This window comes from Anopheles coustani, chromosome 3, assembly GCF_943734705.1.
Source record: "Anopheles coustani chromosome 3, idAnoCousDA_361_x.2, whole genome shotgun sequence".
NCBI classification, from domain to species: Eukaryota; Metazoa; Arthropoda; class Insecta; order Diptera; family Culicidae; genus Anopheles; species Anopheles coustani.
The window spans coordinates 81,763,100-81,777,007 of NC_071288.1; the positions used below are offsets into that span (position 1 = coordinate 81,763,100).

Below are 13,908 nucleotides of genomic sequence, written 5' to 3' on the forward strand. Positions count from 1 at the left end.
TGAAAACAATATACCCTAACCATACAGTAACAGCTAAGGTAGATGTTAAAATTTTGACCTTCGAACGGCATACCATAGCGGTATGCATTTGAAAAGATACATATATAACATACGTTCGTTTATAAAAACATCATTCAAGCTTTACCTTGAACAGCATAAACACCAATTGTCAGAAAGCTCCTTGGAGAACGAACAACGTTTTTTTAGTTTTCAAGTAAATAATCTATCTGAGATTGATTTAATAATTTCACGATGGGTTCCTTTATAATCAATGATATCATAAACGTTTTGAAAAACAATGCTTCTTGCAAGGAAAACATTGGGTATGCTTTACAGTTCATTGAAAGTAAAGTAAGCATCAAACCGTGTGATAAATTGAAAGTGACTAATAAGTTGATGATACTGGAAAAAAGTTTCAAGGCTAGATTGAAGAAATGTGCTAGAAACTCGAAGAATTTTCAAAAGGATTCGAAAATCTGGTTGAACAAACCATTTGACATTAGTGCCTATACGGAAAACAAAAGTCGTGGACGGCCAAAAAAAGAGTTTAATGATCTCTGCGTGAGGAATAAACGTCGAAGTGTGGCCAAAGAGACAGATATCAACGGCAATCTCGAAAAGGAATTATACTCAGTGAGGTTGTTAGCTTTTAAAGAAAAGCAGTTAAGGCTGATGAGTATGATAGACATGTTTTTGAAAAATCCTTCAAGTGTTATGCCAATGACAACCAAAAGTGATGTTTTAGTATCTGCCGAAGAAGCGTTGGCATGTTTTATAGACAATAGTTTCTCAAAATCCCAGTATAATGATTTGCATAAAGTATCAAAAAAAGTTTTTCCGTCATATTACCAAATCAACAAACTTAAAAAAACCTGCGCACCAAGTGAAGATTTTATTTCTATTAGTGAAACAAAAGCTGAAGTTAATCTACAAGAGTTGGTTAATCACACTGCGTGTAGAATAATTGAAATACAAAAGGCAGAAATCTTGCGACACCTTTCATCTTCTTTGTGTGATTCACTAAGCGTCGTATTATTGTGCTCGTGGGGCATTGACGGATCTAGTGGACACAGCATTTACAATCAACCGCTTCATGGTTCCGGAGAAAATACTGCATCAGACAGTGATTTATTAGTATCGGCATTAACGCCTATCCGTCTTTCGTTCATCAGTGACGATTCAGATATCATCTGGATAAACTTGATGCCTCAAAGTGTTAGGTTTTGCAAGCCAATTGTGATCGAGTTTGCGAAAGAGTCAAAAGAAAAAGTTTTACAAAAAGTAGACGAAATCAAAAGCCAAATAACCAGGTTAGTTCCTTATACAATTCAGCTAAATGAAACAAGTAATGTGACGGTAAACTATTCATTTTACATGAGTTTAATTGATGGAAAAATTTTGGCATATTTAACCGACACTCTATCTATGCAAACATGTTGTATATGTGGTGCAAAACCAACCGAAATGAACAGTGTAGAGCACTTAGAAAATGGATTTATTCCAACTCCTGAGAATTTATCTTATGGAATATCTCCACTGCACTGTTGGATCAGATTTTTCGAATGCTTGCTTCACATTTCGTACAGAATTGAATTTAAAAAATGGAAGGTTACTAAAAATTTTAAAAGCATGTACAATGATCGAAAAAAAATTGTATTGGAAAAGATGTACAAGGAATTTGGTGTAAAAGTAGATGAACCAAGGCAAATGGGTGGAAATAGTACGACGGGAAATGTTTGTCGTCGGGCTTTTTCAAACATAGAAAAATTGAGCGATATTTTGCAAATAGAAACAGAACTCATAGAAAGGTTTCGAAATATTTTAATAGCCATCAACTGTTCACAGCCTTTAAATCCAAAAACTATTAGTCTATATTGCAAAGATACATACAAGTTTTACATACATCATTACAATTGGTACAAAATGCCTTCCACTGTCCATAAAGTTCTTGCGCATGTAGGTGAAATCATTGTAAATGCCCCAGCTCCATTGGGATCCTTAGGAGAGGAAGCAGCAGAAGGTAGAAATAAAATATACAGAAGGGATAGAAGAGAACACGCCCGTAAAATGTCACGAGAATTCAATATTAAAGACATTTTTATGAGAGCATTACACTCATCCGATCCATACATTTCAACAATATCTCTGGCTAAATCGTTGAAAAATAAAAAACAAATTCCATACCCAGACGCAGTAAAAACATTCTTCGTAGATTACAGCTCCTCAAATAGTAACAGTCCCTTGCCAATTCAAACCCAAGAAGATGATGGTACAAGTTCAGAATATTCAGATAGTAGCTCTTCGTTAGGAGACGTTATGTCCGCGTTAGATGCTTTGAATATCAATTATATTCCAGATGACAATATTTTGAATGGAAGTTTGTAGTAAATTTAGTTTGTTTTATATCAAACTTTAAAAAATCTTTAAGTTAGTATAAAAAAAAAATTAAAAAATAATGCACCCATAGAAAATTCCAAAAATATGAGGTTTTTGCAGCGCCACCTGGCGGGATTGTCCCGAAACATCATAATTTCGTGTAATATAATAGTATTACACGATATTACAATGAAAAAATTGCAAAACATTTGATTCTGAATTTTATCCCGGCAATTTGCTCTTTTCGCTCCATAGTGCTGCGTAAGGAGTATTTGGTCCAGAAATGAAAATACGGGGTTTGAACCCAGTACGAGCTTCTTGGGTGTCAACAAGTATACGCTCTAGGCTACGAAGCCTGGTACAAAAAGGATTGGCGTTGACCAATAAAAACATTAATCCCCACTTACAATTCCTTTTTTCGTATCTACCCTTACCAAAAACAAACGTTCTGATTCGTTGAAAAGCTTCCTCGAATAAGTAATAAAAAACAGTGTCGCTCGTAGATGAAGAGGAAAAGAAGTACAAACGTCACAGGGGTTGCGGCGGTTTGTTGATGTGGCTTTCGTCATCAATTTGCTAAGTGCACAGCGACACAGACATGCACATTCCGCACAGGGTTCCGACGTCAACAAAAGAGCCAGACGGCCGGGGTCTGGTCAGGTGTTCGTTGACGAAATGGAAAGTCATCAATCCACCGATCCTGGACAGCTCTCCGGCTGCGTGCGATGGTTATCGCTTTGTTGACCAGCACCAGTGACCGGCACGGGCTGGGCTAAAAATAATACTCCGGAAACTGTTCCACAGAGCACGGTCCACTCTGGAGCGTCCCCTCGATCGGCAGTGTTTCAACGGACACCCGTTCCGATCTGTTGTGGTGCGGGGGATTTTTAGCGGTTCGCCGGAATAATTAATGGTTCCCATTAGTTCCCGTACGATCCGGTGACGTGTTGGTGTTGTCTCACGTGGTGTCGTTGCATCAAGTCCCGCAAGGCCAGCCAACGGGCGCCACGGAGCGCCACTTGCGTAAGGTCACAGGCTGGTGGCACAGTTTTCTGTACGACGCAGCCACATGTTGTGGTTATGGAATTTAATGTCGAAAATTAATGGACTCTAGGAGAGCTAGGAGGTTGCCCGCCGTTGGAAGATCCTCTTAACGACCCCAGCAAATGGTTGCAGGACCAAGGAAACTAATGAGAAATTCCTGCACACCTCGAACAACAAAACATAACTTCGTTTCTATCACGCCATATCTGCTCGGTGGAGAGCCAGTACAAACCAGTTCCATTATAAACCATCTTTCATGATGTTCAGCGTCGGGTACACAGTGAAGATTCTTCTTCATAAATGTCGACTTAAGCGGATGGGGGTGGCGTCCCGCGGGGAAGACATCCTTTGGACCTGCAAACTCATAAAGCCGTTGGTTTGCTGTGCGTCGTTTATGTTTACCACGGACGGAACATGGCGGGCGGGCTGTCAAAGGAGAATGTGGAAGAGCTAGAAAATAGAAAAATGGACAGCTAGTGCTTGATGGCAGCAGGAAGCGATGGCAAAACTCTTCCGAACAGTACAAACGCCACCTCGTGTACTGAAAGTTGGGGAACCTCCAGACAAACTGCTCCAAGTCTGAATGGCTCATGGGTGGGGACCACTGCATTGTGATCTTTTAATTTGCCCCGTTTCAACATCCGCTTCCGTTGTGACGGTCGGTTTAGTGACCCGGCCGGGTTTCGCTCGCGGATGTCCGGCGGTGCTAACAGCTTGATGTCGCGCCAGTCTTTCGGACGGGTACAGTGGTCGTGTACCGAGGTTATGTTTGTGGACTCTTTAACGTACTTGAATAACTCACTCAGTTGGAGCCGGGGTGGGATTGTGTGTGTGCCATCGCTCCTTTTTTAACTTAAGACGTTAAAAAAGACAGAATAGCCCTTAAATTATTAATGTTGATGTCCGCACAGACCACTCCACTACGTTACATGCAAGGATAAACGACAGTAAAGGACTGGCTCCTCCGTCTACCATCTCAAGCACCGATCTCAAAGTATCCGATTTAATTTTGGTACGCGGCCAACGTATCGATTGGCAAAGTCAGCACTCACTTCCCCGTTAATTAAGGGGACCAACTTTATGCGCTCGTTATCGAATTAGAGCAAACACAAATTGACGCTCCGTTCCGGCGTGGCAGTTTTGCAACTGTAAGTCTTGCCAACGACAAACACCCGCAGCCACCGTCCTTGCCGCCGGATGGATTTTCCAACCGATCGTGAAAATGAGGATTACGGTTTCCATGGATGTTTTCCTCCTTACAAATCCAACGCACGCATCGTTCCGTCGAACTTTGACCCCGGGACCAGAATCTGTACGGCAAGAGCAGGGGCGGAACGATGTGGAAATGGAAGTGCAAAACTGTGCCATTTTACCACATTGGGGCTGCTGGTGGTGAACGGAAGCGAAACTTTTGTTTTATACTTATTGTTTTGCGAAAACCCCGCAAAAACGTTACATGAACTTTGAAATCGCTTCTGGAAAAAACAATCACCGCCAAGCGCTTCTGCGAAGCAGCTCCAGGATAAGCGGCGGCTTAAGTAGGATGTATGCGTTCCAAACGGCCGGGCGAATGCTCGGAAAATGTGCGAACATGTTTTCATCTGCATCACTCGTCGCGCGGAAAGCGGAGGGTTTTTGCTATTGTTTTCTTTCCCCATTCTATCATTCTTGTAACAGTTTCCACACTCTCTGTAAAGGGTTCCGCTGAGGAAAAGCTGTTTATTTTCTTGGTTGATGCAGTTTCGGCGACGGCTTGTGTTGTTGGCAGCATGCATGAAGGATTCGCGTTGCGCGAGAGGGACTGAAAATCCTGGAACACTCTGTGTGTATGTGTGAGAGTCAGTTTGCCTGTTGATGGCAAAGTTCCAAGAAGATTTTGTCTTTCCCTGCCGACAGAATGTGTCCGCTGGCAAGTTGGCGAGCATGAGAAATGAGCGAAATTAGGGCGAATTGCCAAAGGTACCGAGCGAACCGGAAAGGTCACTGAACGATGGCGATGTGTTGGTGCGAATTTTATCCTGTTTTTGAGTTGTGTAACATTTTACCATGAAAGTATGCCAAGTGTCCTAAAGAAAAAAAAAGGACATCCGTTAAATTGTGTTCCAATTTTGGCTTGCAGAAGACGGATGGAAATATGTAATTAATGCCATGACAGACAAACTTACTTTGGTATTCAAATTAACTCGCGTCCCGAAACAAATTAAACACACAGCCTAACCAACCATCCATAAAATCGATCGTTGGTTAATGAAAAACTGGTATTAATTAATACAAAAGATTAATTTAAATTAAAGCTAAAAAAAATCCCTTTTTTTAAATACGAAATTTAAAAAATAAAGAAAGGTACACATTAAACCCGTAAGTCGAACCCATGTCAATCATTGCAACAAATCGGCGGGTATATCCTCAAAAATGTCAGGAAAAAGCACCGCGCAACAGGTTGTGGAAGAGATTTTTTCCTACAATTATAAGCTTTGTGTTTTGCTTTTACCCTAAGCGTAGAGAATTCCTCCAAATATGTCTTCCGAAAGGACACCGTAACCCAAGGATTTTGGATTCGTTTTTGGCTTCCTTTTCTCAGCTCCTGGAAATCGAACCAGTTAATCTTCTTCTTGCATTGCTTTCCCCACGACCAAACGCCCCGGCGGAGCGAGCGAAGTATTGCCTTATTCCCATGGTATTGAAAAATTGCATGTAAATCTAGGTCGTCTCTCTAATGAACTGCTACTCCTACATCTTCCATCTCAGTGGTAATGAGAAAAGGACCCTTTACTGCGAATCCCTACCGACGCGCAAGGTGGCAGGACACAGGGAACGTTTTATCTTGCGAGGTGATTTGTGAAAAGTAAGAAAAGAAAAATGCCTGCTTCGAAAGAAGGTGAATTATAAATTTTCGCAATCTTGAAACGAAATGGGAAGCCATCTATCGTTCGCCTGGAATTTTCTTTCGGTTTGTGGAATTCGTTTGCCGTGAAGGTTTGCTTTAATCGGCAAGTGGAAACATTATATAAAGAATATGGTTCTAAACATCATGAACGGCACCTAGATCGGAGGCAGATGTTCTAGTTCACTCCATGATGCATGTTTTGAGTGAATTGGTGTACTTGGAAATCTCAATATCTTTCGCTCATTAGCGGCTTCATTGGAGTGGATTGAAAATTTGTCTTGTATGGTGAAGGAATCAAGAGGAGAGCCTCTGATGTGTAGAAACATCGAGACCGGCGCCTTTTGGTCCTCCTGTATCGATCAGGCTGCGAGGGTGAAGGCTTGTGTCTCACTTGATTGCAAAAGAAAAATAATTGTATCCATATCTACCCCCATGCGTGCCATATCGTCTGAAGAAGAGATGACGCTTCCTTTCGCACTGGTGGCATTCCCATCATGATGCGCTTTTCTTTCGATTCAACTAGTCATGCAGCATTCATCACAACTCCGGCCAAAGTCAACACCCTGGAAGAGGAATCTTGTTTGTTTTTCGCAGCATCCAGTGATCTCTTAGTCCAATGCGAGAGATGATGATGCCCGGTCATCGTTTCGAATTTCGCAACAAATCCGCCACGAATGGCACGTTCTACCCTCCCTAACTCTGGAAGCAAGCTTCAATCGGGGGCAGCTTTTTCTATGTTTAATCTGCAGATTGGTGAGGAAATTATGGGTTTCCCCTTTATATTTCGGTGTGTGGTGACTGTGGTTACCGTCGGTTCCGGCCGAGACAATCTTTCGCGCGCGTTTAACCCTCCGCCTTCGTATGTAGATTGAACCGAGAATGCGCCACTCGACGTGTCCGCGAGCAACCACGAAGCAATCACCGGAATACTAATACGCCATTTCCGTTCTTTTCCGTCTCGTTCCATGTGTTCCCGTTTCGCTTTCCCCCGCAGTCAACAATGTTGATAGGTTAAAACCGCCGAATCGTGGTTTCTTCGAGACGCTCTTCTGCTGCTGGCGGAATGGACGGACGAAAAGCAATCAAAGCGGGACGCCGATCGATGGTTCCATCACGCCACCCCCGATCCAGGGCCAGCCAAGGTACCTGCTGCCACAGGTCCGACCTTCCGATATGTACAAGAAGTGCATGGTGATAGACTTAGATGAAACCCTAGTTCATAGCAGTTTTAAGGTGAGTAAGGTTTATCATTTGTTTCAAGGAATCTAATGTACGCTTTTTTGTTTGGTTACCCAAACCGTAATTATGATGTCACGTGTAAGCTCAAGGATAAATTTTTCCTGCCTATCACAACCACATGGAGATCGCTCCCCAGACGTAGGTTATGGCATATCCTTCTTTGAAGAATCATATAGAGTCACAGAACAGTTTTCAGACTGGGCAGGAAAGAACTTTATAATATTTTTTTAATTGTTGATTTACTAAATAGAGGTTCGCTATTTCTTTACAGCCAATTCCAAACGCGGATTTCATAGTGCCAGTGGAAATCGACGGTACCGTACATCAGGTGTACGTCCTGAAGCGACCGCACGTCGACGAGTTCTTGAAGAAGATGGGCGAGCTGTACGAGTGCGTGCTGTTCACGGCCTCGCTGGCCAAGTACGCCGATCCGGTGGCCGATCTGCTAGATCAGTAAGTAACCCTTCCGCTAGGGGGGGAAAAATTAGTGCTTATCGCTATGACTTCCGTGAAGAAGCACGTTTAAACTATCTCCTTGTTCTTGCTTTCCTTTCCTTGCAGGTGGAACGTGTTCCGGGCGCGGTTATTTAGAGAATCGTGCGTCTTTCACATGGGCAACTATGTGAAGGATCTAAATAAGCTAGGGAGAGATTTACAGAAGATTGTTATAGTTGACAACTCACCTGCTAGTTACATATTTCACCCGGATAATGCAGTAAGTATCCTGGAGGAAGGAAGAAAGAAGCCATTATTTGGCCACTTTTAATAATTTCAATCCCCTAAGTCACGGTTCGATCAATATTGTTTGATTTAAGTTTAACTACAACCCGATGTGCTCATCAACGTACTCGTCCTTGTTGACCTTTTTTTTTATAATAATTTCAATAATTCTGGTTCATTGTATGGGGTGGTAAAATTAGTCATCTTAGGTTTGTGTTGACGGAAGTTTGCATCGTAGCGGTGCTCTTTCCATATTTGGTAGTCCAGCATGAGTCATAAGATTTATGTGTTTAGAGAAGGTCTCCTTTTCTCCAGTCCGTTTCCAAATCGTCTTAAAAGGGGGAATAATACTCACCCTCTGAAAACTAATCGGTAAGCATGCTTACTAAATAGCACTCTTTCTCTCATAGCGCGTTTTTTTCAAGCGAATTATTGCGTTTCATACAACGGTAACGATAGTTTGAAATGTTTCTGCTTTAATTAAGCTAGAAACAGCTTAAAGGCACTTTGCAGACAACATGTAGGATGCCTTTTGTTAAGGAATGATGCTTAAAATAAATACTTAGAATAAGTGATAACACCGTTTTCACGGCCAATCCCCGCATAATCCTGTTTTGGTCCGTGCCAACAAGTCGCCATGCTCTGCGTTCTTTAGTGCATAAGATTCAACGTTGTTTGAAATTATTCAGGTTGCTTGCTGCCACTACTTGGTTCAATCAATTATTACTTTCTACAGAAGCCGTGAAAATATGCCCGAATAAGATCCTTATTTTAAAATTGAAACAGATCTGCTTTTTATTTTATTTATTTATGGTAATTGTTTCAACCAGTATTCGCGCAGAAGCAGTAATTAAACGAATGGATAAAATCACGTCCGCCTGTTCGTTTATTTGAACCCGTAATATATTGCTATTACAACTGAATATTTAATTTTATTCACTTATGTCCTTTTAGGTGCCAGTGAAATCGTGGTTCGATGACATCACCGACTCCGAGCTGCTGGATCTGATACCGATGTTTGAAAAGCTGAGCAAGGTCGACTCTGTATATAGCGTTCTATGCAACTCCAGCTCACAGTCCCAGCTGCCGTCGTCCATGTCGCATCACAATCAGCAGGATCTACAGTCGTCCCAACAATCCCAGCAGCAGCAACTACAGTCGAATTCGTCCGATGTCAACAACACGTAACATTGGCAACAAATGTTTATCAATATTGTATGATTCATACACCAAGCCCTGTGTAGGGAAAGACGAGGGAGGGTAGCACCGGACCGACCGAGGACCGTAGAGTTGAAAAAAGCATTGAGGGGAGGGAGGGCATAGTGCGGTTGAGCAGAAAAACAAAAACTGTGGGATTGAAACCTAGAAATAAGTCCTTTTCTTGTGTGAGTGTGAGTGTAAACATAAAAATGAGAGTAGCCACGAAACGAATTGATTATTCGTTTTGATTTAAGGCCCCACGGGAAGGAAAGAGACTCGAGCAACACACATGCTAAACACGAAGACCGACAACTATATTACACCAGGAGAGAAGTCATCGTTAATTAACTTTGTTATTCTTTTTTTATTATTATTAATATTATTTTGTACTACACATACATAAATACCCCCACACAGAGAGGTACACGTTTGTTGGCACGACTATCGCTATGAAAAAAAAAGAAAACTAGGTAAAGCTCTATATTTAAATACTATTTTACAATGTATCTGTCACAAGCAATGACGGACGCTTACGAAGATGAGTAGTGGGCCCAACTTCAATCAACGGCCGGAAAACGTTGGCGAGCGCGGGACTCCACGCGTGTACAGGCATCCAGCACGTAGAACTAACGATGACCCGATACTTGTTACTTCCTCATTTCTAAGGATCACCTTCTTTCTGTCACCTTCTGCAATAAGTTGGTGAATTGCGATTGTTTAATTCCTTTTCTTCGTTTTTACAATCATCGATTATATTACAATAACGATACACTTAGGGTTAGTAGAAAACAACTGCCGCCGAAGGGGTAGTAACGGAACGTATTACACGACGATACATGCATACAGACCATCCATTTAGGAGGAGATGGCACGATAGTTTTTATAGTTCAATATAGCTTTTTTACTGGAGAAATCAAACAAACACAACACTCGACACAACATATACTGGCGGTCTGCTATAAGAAAGTATATATTATTGAAGATGAAGCCAGACGAGAGAAGTAGGTTTTCTTTCTATTCAGAATACATCCGACCGTAGGTGCGAACTAAATAAAAAATGGAGCGAACAATTTTGTATCCAAAGAAGGAGAATTTGTGAAACGTCTTGGACAGCAGTCTTAACAGTCCGCGGCATGGTTTGAAAAACCAAGCTATTAAAGGTCGACAGGATCGCAAACCATAGAAAAAGCAGAACAATCTGTCAAAATTAGGCACTGTGGAAGCAGCGATGTAGGAAGATAACAAAAAACAGCCACAAATGTACAGTTTTATACTGCGATGCGTAGAAAATCCAAAAGAAAGAATTTAGAGAAAGAGTATAACAAAAAAAACAATACACATATGAGCAGGTGAGTTGCAGGATGGAATTAAAAGCACGCACTTACTAAACGAAGCCGATTCCGCTTCGAGCTAGACGCGTCATATCTTGTGCAAGAATCCGCCAAGGGCCGTATCTTAGTCCTTGTTGTTAGCAATATTTCTTCTGTTGGCCATTGTCCGCGCATACGTCCGTTGGCCATATGCGCATACGACAATGTACGGCTAGCAGTATGCTTTCCTTTCTTCTGGATTCAGTGCTACATTCATTCGACATATCATCTTGTCAGCGCGAGAAGAGTATAACGGGGTTGTATATCAGTAAAGTGACAAAAACGTGACAAACAAGATTGATGCATTTCCAGAAACGATAAAGAAAAGCCACCGAATGTCGGCTTCCTATAAATGAGTACTAATAAAGGTTTGCTGGATCTGCTTATGAAATGGCGCCATAAGATTATGATTTGACAGAAATGTATCCAGTCCCGTGGAATCATTGCAGAATGTTTTATGTTTTGCCGAAACAAAAATGGAAGACTGAACGAAGAAAGATATTGAGAACGAGAAGATGAAATGGCGAGAATGGTCTGTTTTGGGTTAGCCAAAAGATATGGATTCATAATAATACAATATAACAATGGAAATCCAATTGTACACCTACCTCTAATACCTAACACTCGGTACGAAAATGGTTCTCCATCCCCACTTGTATACCACTAGCAATCAAAATTATTTTCCGCCTATGCATTATAGCTGAAATACGGTATTGCCTGGCTTTAGAACTATTTTACCATATCTATTCGGAGACGCTCCTGCTTAAAATGCATCTATCTGAAAACTGCTTATCCTGTGAGTCCGTTTTGCCTTTGCTTTCACGATTCCTTTCGGTTTTGGCAAGTGCACATGAGACGTGCAGCATGTATTTAGTAAGTGTAACATTATAGCAGCAAACAAGGCGACTTGAATTGAGTGAGTAACATATGAAGGAAAGGGTTGGAAATTCCGCTGAAAAGAGAATTGGACCATACAATAATGATTGCCTCTAAAATAAAGAGGAAAGAGGATGTTTGATCATCGTGCAGATCTCTGTCTCACTCTCACACACACAAATACATGCACCCGTGTCCTTACAAGAAGGCATATTTTTGTACACGTATTAAAACGCGACGAAACGCGTCTTTCGACTCCAGGTAAAAAACACATATGAAACGATAGTGCGAGGCCATCTCGTCAAGCAGCTAGGAAAGATCGCGACATGTACTTTTGTAATCCGAGCCTCTGACCGATCACGGTGGTCACAGGTTCGATGAAGAGTTTTGCTTCATTCATCAAGTCAAAGTTTTGCTATATGGTATAGAGCAGATACGACCAAACTGGTTATCCATCTAACCGGTAAACTTACCTATTTATGATCTAAATACGTCCACAATGCTGGTGAACGCTAAAAAGAAAATATTAAATCACACGCCAACTCGAGTGTACCGAGTAGCAAAACTAGCTTCAACTCACTTCAAAAGGGGCTTCAAGTATCTAAATTTTTATGAAGTAAAACAGCACGGATTTAAAGGAAACAAAACTAAGCCTTGATGGAAAGCCTAAGGTTTACTCTGCGATAAGGAATTAAAACAAAGCATAGTGTTGAGCTCAGTTTTATAAATCACTAGATGGTATCGATGGTCCGCTGGAAGGTACATTGGCACTGAAACTTCTAGTCCTCCTTCTGCTAACTAACACGAAATAAGATCAGAGGAAAAGTTGTGAAAGCAGCAGGATAAGAAAAGCATCTCGTAGACCGCCAGAAGGCTCAGTCTTTGTACATGATTGTCGATGCTACAAGGAAGGAAACCCCCAAACGAAAGGTAGAAATTCAACTCCGATGGACAAAAAGTGTATTAATAGTTTGTGGATCAAAAAAGAAGGGACAAAATGAAAAACTAAACCGATAAAACTTAAGTCAAAGAACAAGACATCAGCGTCAAGAGAAGTTTTATAAAATTATCTCACGGACAAAATAAAACAAAACAGCAAGATGTTCATATATATATCGTATATATATAAAAAAACACAAAAAAAATTACAAACGGATCCAAGTTATTTTGGGCTACTACTTTTGCTCATGTTGCATCCTTTAGAATTCCCGTATTAGATTTTCTTATGCTGTTTTTCCGGCTAGTTCCGAGACTTTTGGACTATGCAGCTAGATTTAAAAACATTTAAAATGTTTTGCTTGTTTCTTTTGAGTTGCAATAACTTTGTTGTTGGTTTATATGTTTTTTATTTTTATTTTTTATTATCAATTGTGTAGAACAGCATAAAAAACCGAAGGCTAAATGTGGGCAAAAATGAACTCGAAAAGATCACTATAGTACTACCATGTCGAAAGAAGAAAAGCAATGTAAAAGCTTAAAGTAAGGCAACCATGTATCAGTTTATTTTTGTTGTTATCTAATGATTACATGAGAAATTCGAAGTGTAGCGTATTATTCAATAAGTTTAGTATAGCAACGGCAATTATTATAATTTTTATCTTAGCAGTAAACAATCAGTTGAACATGTTAGAACCCACACACAATACGCAGTACACAACACCACGGACAGAACCAGGCCACCAATAGTCTACTTAATGCATTCAAAAATGATAGAGGTTTTGTGAAAATTAATTTGATAGAGGTGTGTGAGTGACTGTTGGTGGTGCAGTGCGTGTTTTTGTGTAGCTCTACGTTTTCGGATATTTTTGTTCAGTCGAGGGCAGTTTTAACGTTTGTTTTCACTGTGCAAAAGTTGTTTTTGATCGTGGTGCATCGTTCGGTGATAGCGGTTGGTTTTGTTCTCGACGGCGTCGCTTCCCAGCCCGTAAGATTGAGTTAGCTCAAATGATGATGAGTCCCACCTCTTACCCCAACACAGGTTTGAGAATGGCGGAGTTATCAAAAGATATTTGTTTCAAACTTTAAAGCAAATCACGAAGTGGTGGGATCAAAGTGACCCTTCACGAAAAAGACCAGTCAGCTCTCTTTTCCTTGCGTACAACGGTTAGCACAACTTCCATAAGACAGGAGTCGTGGAACCGCTCTCCGGAGTGCACGGCCAAAAAATGCTCTCTCCTATTCGTGTAGCCGATATCT

The 13,908-nt window shown here is 41.1% G+C and overlaps 1 protein-coding gene across 1 annotated transcript in view; it reads left to right on the forward strand.

Annotated features, from left to right (window-relative positions):
* Positions 1 to 12,918, forward strand: part of LOC131259749 (phosphatase Herzog) — a 43,947-nt gene extending 31,029 nt beyond the window's left edge. Inside the window, exons 3-6 of the mRNA XM_058261325.1 lie at positions 7,302 to 7,540; positions 7,818 to 7,999; positions 8,108 to 8,261; positions 9,221 to 12,918. Coding sequence (XP_058117308.1) covers positions 7,302 to 7,540; positions 7,818 to 7,999; positions 8,108 to 8,261; positions 9,221 to 9,454 — 809 coding nt within the window. The 3' untranslated portion in view covers positions 9,455 to 12,918. The remainder of the gene's footprint in view (positions 1 to 7,301; positions 7,541 to 7,817; positions 8,000 to 8,107; positions 8,262 to 9,220) is intronic.
* Positions 12,919 to 13,908: the final 990 nt, after the last annotated feature.